At 49.6% G+C, this 18586-nt stretch overlaps 2 protein-coding genes across 3 annotated transcripts in view; both read left to right on the top strand.

The window, feature by feature from the left end:
- Positions 1-2830: 2830 nt before the first annotated feature.
- Positions 2831-3769, top strand: LOC130859630 (olfactory receptor 6B2). Its single transcript, XM_057747209.1, has one exon. The coding sequence runs from the start codon at positions 2831-2833 to the stop codon at positions 3767-3769; it is 939 nt and encodes a 312-aa protein (XP_057603192.1).
- A 6596-nt stretch (positions 3770-10365) lies between these two features.
- The window catches only part of NDUFA10 (NADH:ubiquinone oxidoreductase subunit A10), a 40958-nt gene continuing 32737 nt past the window's right edge, over positions 10366-18586 (top strand). Inside the window, exons 1-5 of one of the 2 annotated variants that reach the window (XM_057747198.1) lie at positions 10366-10535; positions 13987-14155; positions 14876-15091; positions 15623-15709; positions 17210-17331. In XM_057747198.1, the coding sequence (XP_057603181.1) occupies positions 10455-10535; positions 13987-14155; positions 14876-15091; positions 15623-15709; positions 17210-17331 (675 nt within the window). In that variant the 5' untranslated portion in view covers positions 10366-10454. The remainder of the gene's footprint in view (positions 10536-13986; positions 14156-14875; positions 15092-15622; positions 15710-17209; positions 17332-18586) is intronic. The other variant, XM_057747199.1, reaches the window with a different exon arrangement.

The raw sequence follows: 18586 nt of genomic DNA, 5'->3' as shown, positions 1-18586 counted from the left end.
CTAATTACATCCCGTGAGCGCTGATCTAGGACTTTCTATACTGTTCCCACACTGTACCATTCACTAATGGCAGTAATTATTTTTAACATTTATTTTATTACACCATTAGTTTCATTTTATTGTATTTTCCCATCTCCAAAATAGCAAATCCTCTTCAGTAATCTCCTTTCTTTTCCCTGAACTTTCTTTGATATTCCCATCTGTTCATTCTTGCAGATGATTTCAAGAATTATTTCATTCTGTTTTAAGAAAAAAAAAATTTGGTGAGATTTCAACTATAATTAAGTTAAATTTTAAAATCCACTTGGAAATATTGGCAGCTCTACAATATATTTTTCTCATCAAGGAACATTTTCATTATTAATTGTTGATATATAGGAAGACAACAGTTTTAATGTCCATTTTGAAATCCCTTAATCAATTACAATCTGGATTTTCGAGGTTAAAAGTCATGTTATCTGGAAATAGTGCTAATTTTGTCTACTTTATTTTTGTAGTAGGTAGTAGAGGGCAGTGTTATTACATAACGGCGGTTTTAAAGAAGACTTGTCTTCATCCTGATCTCAGAGGGATGGAAGTGATTCTGGTATAAATCACGGAGATGTTATAGCCTGTTGGCTGAATGAGAAATGCTTTTTTTTTTTTTACCTGAAGCCATGATTTATTGGAAGCCGTTGCTTAAAGAACCTATAACAAATGGTATTGACATTTTTTATTTTTATGTTTTAATTTTTATTGGAGTATAGTTGACATACAGTGTTGTATTAGTTTCAGGTGTACAGAAAGTGATTTATTTATATATATATTCTTTTTAAGGTTCTTTTCCATTATAGGTTATTACAAGATATTGAGTATAGTTCCCTGTGCTATACAGTAGGGCCTTGCTGTTTCTCTAGTTTATATATAGTGGTGTGCATATGTTAATCCCAAACTCCTAATTTATGCCCCTCCTTTCCCCTTTGGTAACCATAAGTTTATTTTCTAAGTCAGAGATTATATATTAAAGTGAGTCACTTATTTGGGGATGACAAATGTATAAAAAGTTTGGAATTGTTTTCAATCAAAGCCCTTCCACGTCAGCTGGATGCCCATGTGATCATCTTTGTAGATTTGCTCTCCTGGCAAACTCCTTGCTCTCTGAGTGGTGGCATGCTTGCTTGTCTGAGGCGTATGCTCTCCTAACGTGCGATTTGCTGGCTTTTTGAGTTTTCTAACCATAGTAAAAAAAAAAAAAAAATTAGATCATAGGCACACAGTTCTCCTTTTGTGCATAGGAATTTGCCACTTTGTGAAATGAATTGGGGAGAATTTCCCGTGCCCTGTGACAGTTTACAAAACACGAGGAAGTTCTGCTCCTAATATAAGTGGCAGATTTGTGCTGGTGAAGCAGCTGAAGCCATTGCCTTTCTTTGAAGCAACGCTAATGATTCTTGTGTTTATATCGAGGTGAAGTTGAGCTTTCTGTCTTCACTTGCCAGTTTTCTCAGAAAGTGGTGATTTTGCTATACAGGAAGACAACAGTTTTAATGTCCATTGACTGTTGCATGACTGCCTTTAGGAGTCGTCTAAGCACTGGGTGTGTCGTTTTCCTCACCTGTAGATTGAAGCTATAAGAAAACCACTGCACAAACCTCTGTCTTTTCTTCTGATGATACTATTTATTTTTGTGGCATTTTGTTTTGTAGTCTGTTAGAATAGTGTCAGAGGGCAACCGGAAACTCTAACTGTCCATCTTAACAATTCCGAATTTCTAGCCCACACCCAAAAGCGTTCATTCTTCTCTCTCGTTGACATCCCTCGGAAAGAGCCACAGCCTTGGTGTTTGAGGACCCGGCGTGTCCTGGTGCCGCCACGACCTTGGGTAAGTCCATGAACTTTTCACTGTGAGCCTCAGGTTTTCATCTGAAAAATGTGAGCCTTGTTTTCCCGGGGCCATGGTGAGGATTACTGAGGGGATTCATCTGAATACACCTGAGAATTGATAAGGGCTCGGTGCTCCTTTATGCCATCGAGACTGGCTCTGGGGAACCCACCTGCAGGATGCAGAGAGGGGAGCGTGCTGGGGCAGCCACGGGACGGCTCTGGAGACACTGCATGCCGGAGCCCTGGTTGCATGCCCCTGTCACTCCCCCACCACCCCTGGCATGTGCTGGGCAGGTGGTCTCCACTCTCCTCCACTCTGCTGCCCCCGCCACCCTCTGCCTGCTGTTTTCTCTTCTCCCCTTGCTGATACTCCCCTCCGGGTCTTTTTGATGTTACAATCTTTTTATTCTTTTATCATATTTTAAGGGGGCCTTGAGATGGTGCAAAGACAGACACGTGACTGCTCCTGCAGACCCCCAGCCCTGTGGAGAGAGCCCATGGGTCTGGGGTCTGGCTAACTTGGGTGCCACACACCCCACCATCCCATGAGCCCTCCTGGTGTCCCTTCCTCTTATAAAATAATCTCTGAAACCAGCTGAAAGACCAAGTATCTATTAATTTAGATGATCCTGGTGGCAAAGGGCTATGGACATCCTTTATTGTTATTTGATTCCTTGGGAAAGTCAGGGTTATAAAAACAATCAGATGGTTTCAAGAGCACCTGAGGGAGGAAACGGGCAAGGCCTTCCAGAGCCCCACAGGACCCAGGAGACCCAGGGCCCACACATTCAGTGGCAAAGGCTTAACCTAGAGACAATTTCTATTCCCCTGCTGCTCCAGGAGTCAGTCGTCCCCTCCTCGGGCCAAAACCCACCCCCAGGCTGAGCTCTGCTTTCTCTCCCCAGCCGCCCTCAGCCCTCATCTGGCATGAAGGGGGTTTGCAGCCCTGGGCTCCCCGCACGGAAGGATGAGGGGGGAGAACGTGACCAAGGTCAGCGCGTTCATCCTGGTGGGCTTCCCCACGGCCCCCCGGCTGCAGTACCTGCTCTTCCTCCTCTTCCTGCTCACCTACCTCTTCGTGCTGCTGGAGAACCTGGCCGTCATCCTCACCGTCTGGGGCAGCTCCTCCCTGCACAGGCCCATGTACTACTTTCTGGGCATCATGTCATCCCTGGAGATCTGGTACGTGTCTGACATCATCCCTAAGATGCTGGACGTCTTCCTCCTGCAGCACAGGCGCATCTCCTTCGTTGGCTGCATGACTCAGCTCTACTTCTTCAGCTCCCTGGTGTGCACCGAGTGCGTGCTCCTGGCCTGCATGGCCTACGACCGCTACGTGGCCATCTGCCACCCCCTGCGCTACCAGGCCATCATGACCACGGGGCTGTGCGTCCAGCTGGTGGCCTTCTCCTTCGTCAGCGGCTTCACCGTCTCCGTGATCAAGGTCCACTTTATCTCCAGCGCCACATTCTGTGGCTCCAATGTCCTGAACCACTTCTTCTGTGACATCTCCCCCATCCTCAAACTGGCCTGCACGGACTTCTCGACTGCAGAGCTGGTCGACTTCATCCTGGCCTTCATCATCATGGTGTTCCCGCTCGTGGCCACGATGCTGTCCTATGGACACATCACCCTGGCCGTCCTGCGCATCCCCTCGGCCACGGGCCGCTGGCGAGCCTTCTCCACCTGCGCCTCCCACCTCACCGTGGTCACCATCTTCTACATGGCCATGATCTTCATGTACGTCCGGCCCCAGGCCATTGACTCCCGGAGCTCCAACAAGCTCATCTCTGCTGTTTACACTGTCCTCACCCCAATCATCAACCCCTTGATCTACTGTCTGAGGAACAAAGAATTCAAGGACGGCTTTAAAAAAGTTCTGGACTTAGGTCAACTTTCACAGTAGCACAATTAAATGTTCTATAACTTAATTTGTGGTGATTAAAAACAACATCTCATAAGGCACTTTTTTTTTAATAGTGACTGTTTTTTATTTCTTTGTTTATCTAGGTATTTATTTTTGTCTGTGCCACACAGCTTGCGGGATCTTAGTTCCCCCACCAGAGATGGAACCCACGCGCTTAGCAGTGAAAACACAGAGTCCTAACCACTGGACAACCAGGGAATTCCCACTTTGTTTTTTTAAAGTTAATTTTTAAATGAAATTTAACAAACCTACAGAACTGTGAATAAATAATGAGTCTTCATCTGGATTTCTTTTCACAAAGAGCCACACTTTTGTCACCAGCACCCAGATAAGAGTCAGACGCTCCCCTCATGCTCTGACCCTAAGATTGCCACTACCCTGACTTCTAACACCAGATACTACTTCTCATGTTTTTCAGGTTTTTATGAATGAAACCATGAAGGATACTTTTACGTTCAGCTTCTTTCATTCATGATGACGTTTGAGTTACTCCTTGGTGGCTTTGCCTATAGCAATAACCCATGCATATAATGTGTAATATCCCAGTGTACAAGTACATCACAATACATTTATGCATCTTTACTGTTGGGGACAGAATTATGGGTACTGCCTATCTCGGACAGTGCTGCTATAAATAACTGGCTCATGTCTTTTCATTAATGTAAGTACAATTCTGTGATCTGTGTGCTAGGCTAGATCTACGTACATAAAGGCTGTGCCTACAATTGCTGCAACAAAAGATTCACGTTATGATCAGGCTTGGTAGAAACAGAAAGACTGTTTTCCCAAGTGGGTGCATGGGAATTCCAGTAGCTCTGCATCCTTACCAACACTTAGTATTCTAAGCATTTCTCTACTTGCCCTTCTTCTGGGGTTGCAGAAGTGCTCACTGCAGCCTTAACTCGCATTTCACAATGACCAAGGCTGCTGGGCACCCTTGTAAGTTTAGTGATTTAATGTCCTTGTGGATGTGCCCTTTCTGAAGGGCTCTTGCAGTCAAGTCTTTTGCCTATTTTTATATTGAGTCACTTTTTCTTTTTAACATGCAGGAGTTCTTACATATTGTGGGTACATGCCCTCGGTAGGTTATATTCACTACAAAAAATGTCTTAGTTTCTGGGCTTGTCTTTTGTTCTCTTAACAGTGTCTTTTGATGAAAAGAAGTTATTTTGATGTCTAATTTGTCCATTTCACCCCTTTATAGTTAGTTCTTTACTTTCCCTTTGAGAAGTGGTTGCCTATTCCAAGGCCATGAAGATATTCTCCTATTTAATTCCAGGAGCTTTATTGTTTTACCTGTCATGTCTAGATTTATAGTCCATCTGAAATTGATTTTTATTAATCGTATGAAATACGGGTCAACATTAGTTCTTTTGTATATGGATATGAAATTGACCATAACCTACCATTTATTGAAAAGACCATGCTTTCCCTTCTCTAATGTCACCCTTTTCATAAACCAAACATCCATCTACTTATGTATCTCTCTCTCTCTCTCTCTCTCTATCTCTATCTACCTACCTTCATCTCTTTTTGGACTCCTCATTCTGTCCCATTGGTCTATCTGTCTATTCCTGCACTAATACCATGCTGCTGTAATTACTACAGCTTTTTCATATACCTTGATATCTAGTAGTAAGTTCTCTGTCCTTGTTCTTATTCTTCAAGATCTCCTTGGTTATTCTTGGCCCTTCCCAAACATTTTAGAATCAGTTTGTCAAATTCAACAAAAGAAAAAATGAGATGTTTTATAGGGATTACATTAAATCTGTAGATCAATTTGGAGATAAGTGTCATCTTTACAATTTTGAGATTTTGATCCAAGAATAAATCAAGTCCTCTGTTCATTTATAAGTCCTTCAATTCCTTGATACTCCTTTGTGTTTTTCAGTGTAGGTGTCTTTCACATCTTTCCAGGGATTTGAGTTTTTTTAATTCTAACACAAATGGCATCTTTTCTTTAAAATTTTTAAAGTTAAAATTTAAAATTTTTATCTGTCTTCCTTCGCTGCTGGTACATAGAACACAATTTTTTAAACTCTCTTCTTGAAGAAATTACAAACTTATGGGAAGTTTCAAAGAAAAATGGAGGGAGGTTCTGTGCACCTGTCACCCTGACCTCCCCGATGACACTGTCCTACATGACTGTAGCCTCCACACTGGGACACTGGGACAGTGACTCTGATGCAATTCACAGAACTTATTCAGATTCACCTGTGTGCATGTACTTGTGTGTGTCTCTGCGTGCGTGCATGCACACACATGCAGCTCTGTGCTATCTGGTCATCTGTGTAGCTTTGTGGACCGCCACCATCAAGATATGGAAACTTTCCATCACCCTCCCCCCCCCATTTCCTAGCCTCTGGTGACCACTAATCCGTTCTCCATCTCTATATAATGTTGTTATTTCAGGGATGTTATTTAAGCAGAATTATACCGGGATGTTATCTCCTGAGATGGACTTTTTTCACTCAACATAATTCTCTCGAGGGGTCCAGGCCTGTGTCAACAGTCCACTGGTTTTTCTAGGCAGGCAGTGTTCGATGGTGTGGCTGTACCACACTTTGTTTAGCTGCTCAGCTTTGAAGAACAGGTGAGTGGTTTGCAGTTTTTAGCTGCTAGGAATGAAGCTGCTACAAACATTCATCCAAGTTTCTCTGTGAACCTAGATCTTCATTTCTCTGGGGTTATCATTTAACACGATGATTGCTGGGTTGTATTACAGCTCATTTTAATTTTACAACTTTTCCAATTTGCAAACTGCCAAACTGCTCTTTAGAAGAGCAGCTATACCTTTTGCATTCTTATTAGCAACGTACGAGTGAACTAGCTTCTCTTCATCTTCTCCAACATTTGCTGTGACCACTGTTTTTTTAATTTGGGCTTTCTGATAAGTCTGAAGTGGTATCTCGTGGATTTAATTTACATTTTTCAAATGGCTAATGATGTTGAACATCTTTTCATGTGCTTACTAGCCATCTGTATATCCTCTTCAATGAAATGTCTGTTTATGTCTTTTGCCCATTTTTAATTGGATTCTTTGTTGCTTACTGTTCAGTGTTAAGATTTTTTTGTGTTCTAGATACGAGTGCTTTGTCATATATGTGGTTTGCAGGTATCCACTCCCTTGCCCCACAGTTTGCCTTTTTATCCTCTTAGGGTTTCTCACAGAGCAAAACTTTTTACAAATTTTGATGAGGTCCAATTTACCTATTTTTTTTTTTCTTTTCTGTATTATGCTCTTGATGTCAAGCCCAAGAATTCTTTCCCTAGTCCTAGGTCCTGAAGGTTTTATCCTTTGACTTTTTTCTAAAAGCTTCATAGCTTTACATTTACAATTAAGTCCATGATCCATTTTGAGTTAATTTTTGTATAAGGTGTGAAGGGCATATTAAGGTTCATTTTTTTGTCCATGGATGTCAAGCTGCTGCAACTCCATTTGTTCAAAAGACTATCATTCCTTCATTGAATTGCATTTGCACCTTTGTAAAGTACCAGTTGAGAATATTGCTGTTGATTTATTTCTGGACCCTCCGATCTCCATGTCTGTCCCTCTGCCAATACCACATGGTCTTGATTAATGTAGATATGGAGTGAATTAATGTAGCTACAGAGTAAATCCTTAAAGTGGAAGAATGGTTGATTCCTCCCACTTTACTCTTCTTTTTCCAAATGCCGTGACTGTTCTGGGGCCCGGATATTGCCAACTAAATTTTATTATGCGCTTGTCATGTCTACAAAAAGTCCTGCTTTGATTTTGACAGGAATTGTGTTAAACCTACAGACAATCCGGGGAGAATCGGCACTGGTGCTCTGTTGAGGCTTCCAGTCCACGCACCGTCTCTCCAATCACTGAGGTTTTCTGACTTCTTTCAACTGTGTTCTGTAGTTTTCAACATACAGATCCTGTGATTTGCTAGATTTATACCTTTTGTTAGATTTATGCATATTCCTTTTTTTGGAGCAATTGTAAATGTCATTGCATTCTTTTTGTTTCCACTTTGGTTTTTGTGTTGACTTTGCAACCTTCAGTCTTGCTGAATTCACTTACTATTTCCAGGACTTTTTGTAGATTGCTTTGGGTTCTCTACATAAGCGATCATGTTATCTACAAATACAGGAGGTCTTATTTCTTCCTTTCCAATCTGTATGCCTCGAACATCCCTTTTACTGCTGCCTAATTGCATTGGTTAGAACCCCCAGGGCCCTGTTGAATGCGAGTGGGGAAAGCAGAGAACTGATGCCCGTTTCCTCTCTCAGAGGATTAGAAGGAAAGCATCAGTCTTTCACCATTGAGTATGATGCTAGCTGTAGGTTTTTGTAGATGGTCTTTATAAGGTAATTAATAAGTTGTTGCACATTACATGATTTCAAGATAATGCAGGTGTGATATGTTTGTTGTGGTTTTAAAAGTACCTCCTATTGATTCAGAAAATCCACTTTTTCTCTCTTACAAACTAATACTGAATTTTCTCTCATTTGGTTTCACTGCTGTAGTTAAGTGATTATACAGTCACTCAAATTGAAGCTGGACATAATTACAGCTGGTAGGATAGAGATTTATAAATGGAGCTCATTTGCAAGTGACTTTCCTGCGGGCACTGTTTCCTCTCCCTCTGTTTCTGGATAGGGAAGGACGGTATCTGGTCAAAGCGGGGGACTTTAAACGTATCACTTATTTCTGGCACCAAGAGCTCAGTTTACTCTAGATACATGAGTATTTCTCTTTAACTAAATAAGTGTTGTTTTGAAAAAGTAGTTGGGAAACATTACATGTAACAAGACACGGCGTCCTACAACATCCACCACAAACGTTAGTGTTAAGAGCCCTGGGAAGGCCTGCCCCGTGAACGCTGCCTCCTGTGTCTCGGGATCCACCCCCAGACGCGGGTACCAGGGAGCAGAGGCAGCCAGGCCTGGAACGGCCCCTGACGGAGCGGCAGTTCCCAAAACAGAGGGGTGGATCCGGGGCCAGGGAGACTGACCATGATTCCATTCGGCAGGGTTGTTCAAGGAACTTCCGGACAGTGATATCTGATATTTAACTTAAGGTTATTTTGTTTCCTGCTGGGATCTCTCTCCCTTTGTTGCGGGGCCATCGGTTAAAGTTGTTAAACACAGAACTTTGTCTTGGGAAGTGAGAGGAAGGGCATGTGTTCGCTTGGGGTGAAGCAGGAAAGACAACAGAGCGCTGGAGGGAAGATGTGAATGGGGTGGACACTGTGCCAGGCCAGAGAGTCTGACAGGGAGGGGCCCCCCTCACCCCCTCACACACCCCCACCCCCAGACTTCTCAGACACGCTGGCAAGGACGCGGAGCTTCCCAGACGTATCAGAATGTGGAGCCAAGCCTAGCGTAGTAAGTGGTAACTCCACCGGGCTGGATGACCGAGGGCTACCTGGTCACACCTGCTCATCCAACTGTATTTGAGGTGCACCTGTGAGGTGTTAGGAGCTTTGCTTGGGGCTGGGGGCGCAGTGGTGTAGTATCTGGACGTGGCCCCTGCTCTCGGACAATGTAGGGCGCAGAACTCTATTTCTCTCGATGCAGATCATTTACATCAGAATTAGCTGGAAGCTTGTTAAACACATTTTAGGGCCCATCACGGATCTTGTAAGTCAGACCCTCTGGCACCGGGGGGTAGGAATCTGTATTTTGGACAAGCAGGAATTCTCCTATTAGAGAAACATCCATTGAAAGGACCTTCGTTCTTACAACTCCATGACGTTTCCGAAAAGCTTAAAACGAAATGAGAGTTAAAACTTAGGGTGCTAAAAACAATAAGCCTGAGAAGGAGGGTGAAGATTATCAACGGCAGGTAGCAGGAAAGTTAACAGTAGGTAAAGTAATGGTAGTAGTAAGAAAGCAAGCTCACGTTAGTCACTTGTGCTGACGTGAGAGGAACGGAGGCCCCAGATCCTCGGGGCGATCGCGGTTTGGGGGAGGGAACGAGGACAGCTTCGGTTTGTGTGTCACTCAAGGTGTCATCACCACCCGGCCCGCCGGGGAATGCGGCCCCCCAGACCTGGAGCCGCGACCCGGCGGACAGACGGGTGCGGGGGAGGCGGAGGGTGCGCGCACCTCGGCCAGGCCGGCCCCGCTGCACAGGCGCCTTGGGGCGGGAGGGTCCGTGCCCGGTCCCTCTTGCAGAGCCTCTCGGACGCCCGCGCCCGTCCTGGGTCCGCTCTCACGCCGGCCCTCCGCTCACCGCCCTGCCCCAGCCCCTGCCGCCTTCCCAGCCTCGGGTGGGTGTGAGCTACGGAGATGCTTTCAAGGAGGTGGTTTAGAAGTCCGCAGCGGCCGGCCCAGGGGCTGGGGAGGGTGCGGAGCGTCCTGGACGCGGGACGAGGGGCAGCAGGAACCAGGAGGCCCGGGCGGGCTCAGTGCGGGGCTCGGCGCGACCTCAACACCGGGCGGCGGGAGGGCCTCCCCGTAGAACGTGGGCGGCGGGAGGGCACTGCGAGGTCCAGACGGGTAAGACGTCAAGCGAGCGCACCCCCGACCGCGCGCTGCGCCGGCCGCCCGGAAGGTCCCGACTGGCGCGGCGCGGGCACCCCGGCCGTGACGTCACGGCGGCGCGCCGGCCGCGGGCGAGGACCCCGTCGCGGCCGCGTCCCCTCGGGTCCTTGAGCCGGGTCCTTGAGCCGGCGCCGAGCGCGGAGCCATGGCCTTGAGGCTGCTGAGACGCGTCCCCGCGTCCGCCTGCGCGACCTCGCGGGGCCTCGCGGAGGCCGCCCAGCGCGCGGTGAGGCGGCGGCGGCGGGGTGGCGGGGTGGCGGGTGGGCCCCGGGTCGCCCTGCTGGCGCCGCCCCTGCCCGCGCCCCGCGCCTCCCGGGGTCCTGCGCGCGGGGATGCCGCCGGGGCCCGCCGCGCTCGGTCCTGCGTGGGGGGCGCGCCTCGGGAGGGCCGTCTCGCCTCGGGGGCCGCCTGGCGCGCGGGCGGGCGTGGGCCCGGGGCCCCGGCGCCCGCGCCCCTTCAGCGGTCCGAGCGTCTGGGGGGCAGCGCTGCCCAGGGGAGCAGAAGCGGCGGAGGCGTTCCGGTCGGAAGCGGCAGGGCGCGGAGAGCTGGCCGTGGCCGAGAGGGCGCAGTGACGGCGTGCGCGGAGCCCGCCCCGCGAGCGGGGGAGCCGAGCCTGGGCACCTTGGGGAAGCTGTCTGCGGCGGTGCCTTTGGTCGCCAGTGGCTGGAGCCGCGCTGCTGTCGAGTCGTGAAGCGACTTGCTCTGCGTGCTCAGGGTGTTGAGTAAAGGCTTTTCAACAGACCAGGGGTCTTCTTAGAAAAGTCACATGGATGTTTTTGGGAGGTAGCTCGGGCTGCAACATAGAAGGGAGAGAGAGAGAAAGAAGGAGAGCGCGCGGACGCTCTTTGTGTCACCTGGCGTACTTGCCTGCGTTGGCGGAAGTGAGGGCCCCAGCGCAGAGGGGGTGGTGTTCTGCTGCCGGGCACGCGCTGTGAGGACCCACCTGCAGCTGTGTTCACTTCTGGGTGCTGCTCCCTACAGGGCGTGTAGGTGGACTCCAGTAGGTCCAGAGAAAAATGGATGAGAAGAAAAGGGTATCCACCTCGTTACTTGGAATAGTTGAAGGGCTTGGAAATGTGTCATGAAAGATCGCTTGTCCTGTGTGATTCCAGAGAGCAGAAAAGGGGGACTGAGGAGGGGCAATTATGGAAAGACCATCATAACCATAAAAAAGCACTTTGCAGAGATTTTGCTGTCAGGGAATGGTCGGTTGCTGTATTCGGACATCACCGTGCACCTGCTCTGTGCCACATCTGCGGTGTATTCAAGTTGGGAACACAGATGGGAAACCGTTTGCACATGGCTCAGAAGTAGCCCGGAGGAGAGAGTGATTAATTTCTGGGGTGCAAGGTACCAATATGATGAATACCCCATCCCTTATCTCATCTGCTACTCTTCCCCCCTCCTGTCCACTTGGCACCAACTACACTGGCCTTGCTGATCCTTGCAGTGCTCTTGCCTTAGGGCATTGGTGCTTACTCTTCCCTCTGCCCGAGAGAGAGACCGAGACCAAGAGAGACCCTCTTCCAGATGTCCCTCACTGCCTTCCAGTCTTTGTTCAGATGTCACTCTCTCTGTGAGGCTTCCGAGACCACCCGTTTTAATGTATGTCCCGTCCCATAAACCTTGCTCACCTCCACAGCACTTACTTAATATGCTGTATAATTACTTTTCTGTTTTGTCATCCTATGGAAGCTTCTGGTTCACTGCTGTATCCCCATCATCTAGAGAAAGGGCTGCATAGCGTGGGCATCTGATAAATAGTTGTTGAGTGAATGGGTGAGTGACACACGGTGCTGCTGAGGAAATTAGGTTTCACGGTTGTTGGGACTGAGATTTTTGGAAGATGTAGAGAATATCCTGCCGCTTACTGACCTGGCCTTCAGGACCTGTGGCTGGTTCCTGTTGTTTGCTGTCACAGGCGTCACCTCCGTGAGCATTTGATAGTGTCGTCCCTCCCGTTTGCTTCTCGTTGCGGTGGTTTCTCAGATTCTCCTTGTTTCTGATGCCCTGGACAGTTTTAAGCAGTACTGGGCGGGTCCTTTGTCCCTCAGTGGGACTCCTCTGGTGTTTCCTCATGACTGGGCTGGGGTTCTGTGTTCTTGGGAGGACGAGGACGGAGGTAAAGTGCCGTTCTCATCACAATATGAAGAGTGCCCTGAGCATGACTCATCACTGTTGACCTTAGTCACCTGGCTGAGGTAGCAGTCGTGTCTGCGCTGTAAGGTTACTGTTCCTTCCGCTTTTCCGTCATGTCCTGTTTGGAGGGAAGTCACTGCGTGCAGCCCGCACCCAGGGAGAGGGGGCTTATGCTCCCTTCCTCGAAGGCAGAGTCTCCACACACGTTCCTTGGAGTTATTCTGTATGGGAGGGTTGTCTCTTCTCCACATTTATTTATTTATACCAGTATGAACTCGTGTATGTTTGTTTTATATTCTGGGGTGAAATTCAGTACAGCTGTACTTTGTTGCTCAGACTGTTCCAGCTGTGGCCGTTGGGAGCTCCTTCAGGTGGCTCCTGTATCCCTGTAACCTGCCCCTCAAAGTGTATGTTTCAGCACTTTCTTACTGCCTGGCCCAGCAAGGTGGTAGTCGTAGAACCAGCCATTTCTCCGAGGAGCCCTTGCTCCTTTTACTGGAGGGTGGCATTAGAAATCAAGCTCTTGGTACTCAGTGTAATTGATGGTGGGGCGTTGTTGCTTCTAGGTCCTCTCAGCAGGCAGAGCTAGGAGATAACACTGTACTGACCTGTGCGTATGCTCACATCTGTAAGTGCTCTCTGTGTGACCGTCTGCCTCTGCAGGAAACTAAGCAGGAGTTCACACTGATGCCTCTAGCTCTCACCCAGTACTGCGTGGGGCACGCCAGCTCCTCCCCTTGCTGATCCATGGTTTGGGGGTGTTTTGTTTTGTTCTTCAGGGGTGGGGTTGAGTTTTAGTGTAGAGAATAGATTGGGTTGCTGGAGATAGGAGATGAACCAGGCGTTTGCACTGCAGACGAGAGGTGTGAGGATGTCCTCAGAATCTGCGCTGGGGGGAGGGCTGGCCAGAGAGACGTAAGAGTTAGGATCAGTGGGCTTTGTGAGTGACTGTGGAGTTGGAGGAAGGAGGGGGGCACCAAAGATGACTCTTGTCTCTGTTCTGCTTGGTGGATGGCGGATGGGGAGCTTGTGAGGGCAACAGATTGGGGGTAAGGGTGTGGATGCTGAGTTTCCCTTTTAGGTCTGTTAGCTTTCGGGTACTTTGAGGGCATCTAGGACATCGGAAGCTGTTTAAAGGCATGAGATAACCCGTTCCAGAGCTCAGGACAGAAGCCTGCATTAGAAAAATGTTCTTTACTCCTTTCCTCCTATCACCCCATCCCGCTCCTTCCTGCCTTTCTTCCATCCTTCCATCCGTCCATCCAACCATACATCCATCCAATTTTTATTGACCGTGGTAAGCGTGTCCTGTTCCAGGCCCTGAGGACTTAGCCGTAATCAAAACAGACAGTCCCCTGCCTCTATGAGCTTATGTTGGGGGTGGGGCTAAGAGACGGTATTTAAACACTTAGGTTATAAAGATGTCGATGGTGGCTGTTTTGTCACCGAGGGTCTTGCATTTACTTTTATGTAAGTCGCTGATGCCTGCGCTAACCACGGTGCTCACGTTGTGCTGCTGTGTGCTGTGTGTCTTTCAGGGAGGGATTCACACAAGCGTCCAGTGCGGGCGGCAGTACGGCCCGCTGGCATACTTACTCGGCGAAAGAACAACCAACAAGCTGACAGAAAGCAGCAAAGTGATAACCGTGGACGGCAATATATGTTCTGGGAAAAGCAGGCTTGCCAAGGAGGTAGCAGAGAAGCTGGGTAAGGACGTGTGTCCTGCAGGGTAGCAGCTGTTCTCACTGCACCGTCACTTACCTGAGTTGGACGTTAACATTGAGTGGGTAGAATTGGGCCTAAGGTAGATATTTTATATTTTTGAAATATTTATTTGAAAAGCTATTTTTAATCTTTCAAATACAGAAAATTTTTAAAGTCCATGCTTGTTGTCAGTTTGAATTGGGATTTTATCTTGATGATGTAAGCCAAGCACGTTCACGTGAACAGTCTCACTTGAACTGTGTAACAGCACCCTGAGACAGGGCTGAAATCCGCTCACTTACAGACGGAGAACCTTGGTGAGAAGCTGGGTCACACAGCAGCTTGGTGCAGAGCCAGGCGTCCACTCGTTTCCCAGCTCTGGAGCCGGTGTTGTCTGGTCCCTTTCCCCAGTGTTTGACAGGCTGATGCCCACTTGCATGCAGTGGGCACCTTGTACTCACGGGCAGCTCTCCTTCTCAGGAGGAGGTCGCACGAGGGTGCAGCCCTGGAGCTTCATGCTGCCCTCACACACGCGTTTCAAGCATGTTGTCTTCAGTGTCTTGTGTGCTTCCTTTTTACATACCAAGAACACAAATGTCAGAGTCACTTCCCCTGGGTCTTAGCTGACCGGTCTCAGCAACGGTGTTCAGGTGCGTCTCTGCTGCTCACTGGTGGGGTGTCCCGTGCCCATAGCACGTGTCGTCTGGTTGTTTCTCTCCCCAGGCCTGAAGCACTTTCCTGAAGCAGGGATCCACTACGCAGACAGCACCACTGGGGATGGCAGACCCCTGGACATACAGCTCAGCGGCAACTGCAGTTTGGAGAAGTTTTATGATGACCCGAAAAGTAACGACGGCAACAGCTACCGCCTGCAGTCCTGGTTGTACGCCAGTCGCCTCCTGCAGTACGCAGACGCCTTGGAGCACCTGCTGAGCACAGGTGCCGTATCTGTGGTTGGGTAGCTGTCAGGCATGTGCTGCACTTGAACCCTATTTTGGAATTCAGTTGTTTTAGATTGCCGCTCATTAGAACCTTTTTTTAGGGTATTTGATGAGGCAAGTTCTGGCTTTCCAATAAGATCATAAATTGTCTGAGATCCACGGTGGTGGGGGTGGGGAGGACGACCGAGGGACTTACTGAGGGGTTGGGATGGGGGCAGGATTGCAGTGGACATCGGTGTGTGGCGGGGAAACCTGTGGTTCAAATACTAAAACCCTTTCTCTGTTAGCTGGTTGCTTTTGTCACAGCTGAAAGGATGAAACAGAACGTTGTGTCATCAGAATTGAGAAAGTGTTCTATAGTTTTTGAAAGTGATTTCCCACTTAGAAGTGCATATATGTTCTTTTGAAAATATTTGCTGTGGAAATGGAATTGTAAATAATTTTTTTCCATTTCTAAAATGAAAGGACTAGGTTTCATTGCTTTACTTATTATCCGAGTTTTGACTTTTGCTTCCATGTCCTTAAACAGGACAAGGTGTGGTGCTGGAACGCTCCATCTACAGTGACTTTGTCTTCCTGGAGGCGATGTACCGACAGGGCTTCATCCGGAAGCAGTGTGAGTCCTGCTGGCAGGCTGGCTGCCCCCAGGCGCATGGGGCGCCTTCGTAAAGCCCTGCTACGCTCACCCTGCAGTTAGGACGCGTTTCGTGAATGTGGGTTAAGTAGATGGATAATGCCACTCCACAGGAAGAACCAGTTCCTTCCACACCCTTTCCCTCCTAAATTCATCTCTCGCTGTGAAAGCACAGAGGTGTCCTGGATCCTGGACCCACAGCCGAACCCGAGTCTCCACACAGCCTCCCAGGAGCCTCCCTGCTGTCCGTCCACCTCACAGCCCAGCCCTGCGGCCCTGTGACCTGTAGCTGGTCTCACTGAGTGGTCCTGTTCCCCGTGCCCCTCTGTGTAGTTCCCAGGCCTCACTCCTCTCTGCCGGCCCTGTGACTGCAGCGTTCTCATCCTTTCCTTCTGCACGCACTGTTCTGCTGCTTTAGGGACACGAGCACTGGGCTGGGGCATTGTTGAAAGCCTGACAAGTGGCCGGTGGACGCGCATCAAGGCCCCTGGTTAAAGCAGCCTGGCCAAGAGGAGCAAGGGAGCCCGTGCAGCTGGGGCCAGGGTGTCTGGAGCTAGGCATGTGCCGGGCAGGGCTGTGGAAAGGCCACGTGCTCACCCGGACTGGGCATTTTCACGGCGAACTTGGCCGCCTGGGGCCAGCAGGCGGCTGAGATCTGGAGCTCAGAGTAAGGGTGGTCAGTTAACGCGTGCAGAGACCGAAGTGAGCCAAGGCCGACTCAGAGAGGAGGCACTCGGTCTGTGGGCCGTCCTGCCGTCCAGCAGTCTCCTGCGTGCCCGGGGAACGGGCAGGGCACCCTGCCCTGGACGCTTGGGTTTTTCCTGAAAGTACTGAGAAGCCACTGAGGGGTTTAAGCACAGGAAACGTGATTAGGTTTGAATGTGTTTATCTGGAGGCTGCATTTGGGGAAAGGAAGTCAAGGAAAAGGAGACCCTTAGGAGGAAGTTGGGGTCCGACGGGGCACCACAGGGGGACGGCTGGCGGCAGTGAGCAGCCTGCTGGCAGAGAGGACCTGAGGCACAGGACATGCACTTGGCAAGCCTAGGCGCTCAGCTCTATGGGAGGGTGAGAGTGGACCCACCTGTGCCGAGGGGGCCACCCAGCGAAGAGGACCCGGAGGGGCAGTGGGGCTGAGAAGAGGCGAAGGCGCTCCCTCGCGTGTGGCCAAGGCACACGGCAGATCTGGCCTTTAGGAGGCTTTTAGGCGGGGGTTTACGTCCCAGTGTTTGACTTTGTATAAGTCGCCTAATTTCTCTGGCCTGACGCGTTTGGTCTGTAGAGATGGGGAGAAGCACTGCTCTGTGGGATGGCCGTGAGCCCTGCGGGCACCGTGTGCCAGCGTCACGTGTGTCCAGTAGGTGGTTCTCAGGTTGACACGTGGCCCTGAGAACCGCGTGTACCTTTGCCCTTTTAATTGAGGAGCGTGTGTCTGAAGGCCGTCTGTGGGCTGTTGGCTGATGGATGGCGACTCTCTCGTGCCAGGTGTGGATCATTACAACGAGGTGAAGAAGGTCACCATCTGCGAGCACCTGCCCCCGCATGTGGTCATCTACGTCGACGTGCCCGTCCCCGAGCTCCAGGGCCGGATCCAGAAGAAGGGAAACGTAACTCAGCCTTTAAGCCCGAGGCCGCCGCCTCTCTCTGCGTCCTGTCACTGTTAACGTAGATGCGTCCCTCACAGTGATGTCTGCAGTGGGCACCGTGACTTACTGACGGCCCCCACAGGGACGGGGCACGCACGTGGGCCCCCGAGAGAGCGGGCACCTGTGCGAGGGACTGCAGGAGGCCCCGCTCGCTCCCTGCTCTCCTCCAGCACTCTCCTGCCCCTGGTGCCGTCCTTGGTGCCGTCCTGCCATCGTCCCCTGTTCCTGTGCCACCTGAACCACTTTGGGGGTGGGCGCCTCTCATGACGGGACTTCCCTTTCTGTTTTCTGATGGGCTTTTCATGCCCTGTTGTTTCTTACAAGTTGAAAATATTTTCTAATACCCTTTCAGTTCACCACGCCCGTCTGTTCAACTCAGTTGGGCTTCTCTTCCTCTTTTTCCTTCTCAGTGAGCCTGGAACAGTAGAGCAGTGATCTCGGTGCACATTCATTTACCCGTAGTGGCTCTGAGGCAGTCGGGTGCCCGGACGCCCTGCGGTTTGAAGTCGGCTCTAGGCGTGACGCGGGCGGTCCAGGCCCGTTGTTGCCCTGTGTCTAGTTCTTGTTTGGAAAGATCACTCCCACTTAGCGTATTTTTTCCTGGGAGGAAGTGCTCTCTTGTTGACAATGTGATGAAAACGTGGACTTGCCTGTATATCTGCCGTCCCAGGGCCCGTCCTCGGCACTGGGAGTCTCGTGGGTGCTCTGTGAGCGCCTGTGTGGTGGCAGGTCCTCACCAGGGCGGCGGAGACGCTCCAGGCATCTTTGCTGCCCTGAAACAGCCTGCGGGCCACCCTCCTCCCGCCTCGTTCAGCAGGGAGCACACGTGGCTCCCGCGTCTCCCTGATGATTACCCGTCTGCGCCTCATGAGCCTTTCTCCTAAGTGTGCTGTGTCGTGCAGACTTCGGAGAACACTCCATCCAGTAGCGAAAGGCGGCAACTACGAGCCAGAAGTATTCCATTTAGTGGTCACTCAGGATAATTTTGAGTATTTTGCTATTAAAGTGACATTGGGAAATGCAAAAGTATATATTTAGAATTCTCTAGATAACTCTTTTGTTACGTGGATAACAATATTTCAGGGGCAATTTTGAGGCACAAATTAGAGCCGCACACATATTCTTATTTTTCCAGTATTTTCCAGTACTTGAATACTGTCACCAGCTAAAATTACCAGTGTGTCTAAGAAAAGGAAACGTGTTATCAGAGAAACAT

Source organism: Hippopotamus amphibius, chromosome 8, assembly GCF_030028045.1.
Source record: "Hippopotamus amphibius kiboko isolate mHipAmp2 chromosome 8, mHipAmp2.hap2, whole genome shotgun sequence".
Lineage (NCBI taxonomy): Eukaryota > Metazoa > Chordata > Mammalia > Artiodactyla > Hippopotamidae > Hippopotamus > Hippopotamus amphibius.
This window is presented reverse-complemented; position numbering and strand designations above follow the sequence as displayed.

What these genes read in the sequence shown, in the direction of transcription:
- LOC130859630 (XM_057747209.1), top strand. Translation starts at nt 2,831, where the DNA reads ATGAGGGGGGAGAACGTGACCAAGGTCAGCGCGTTCATCCTGGTGGGC.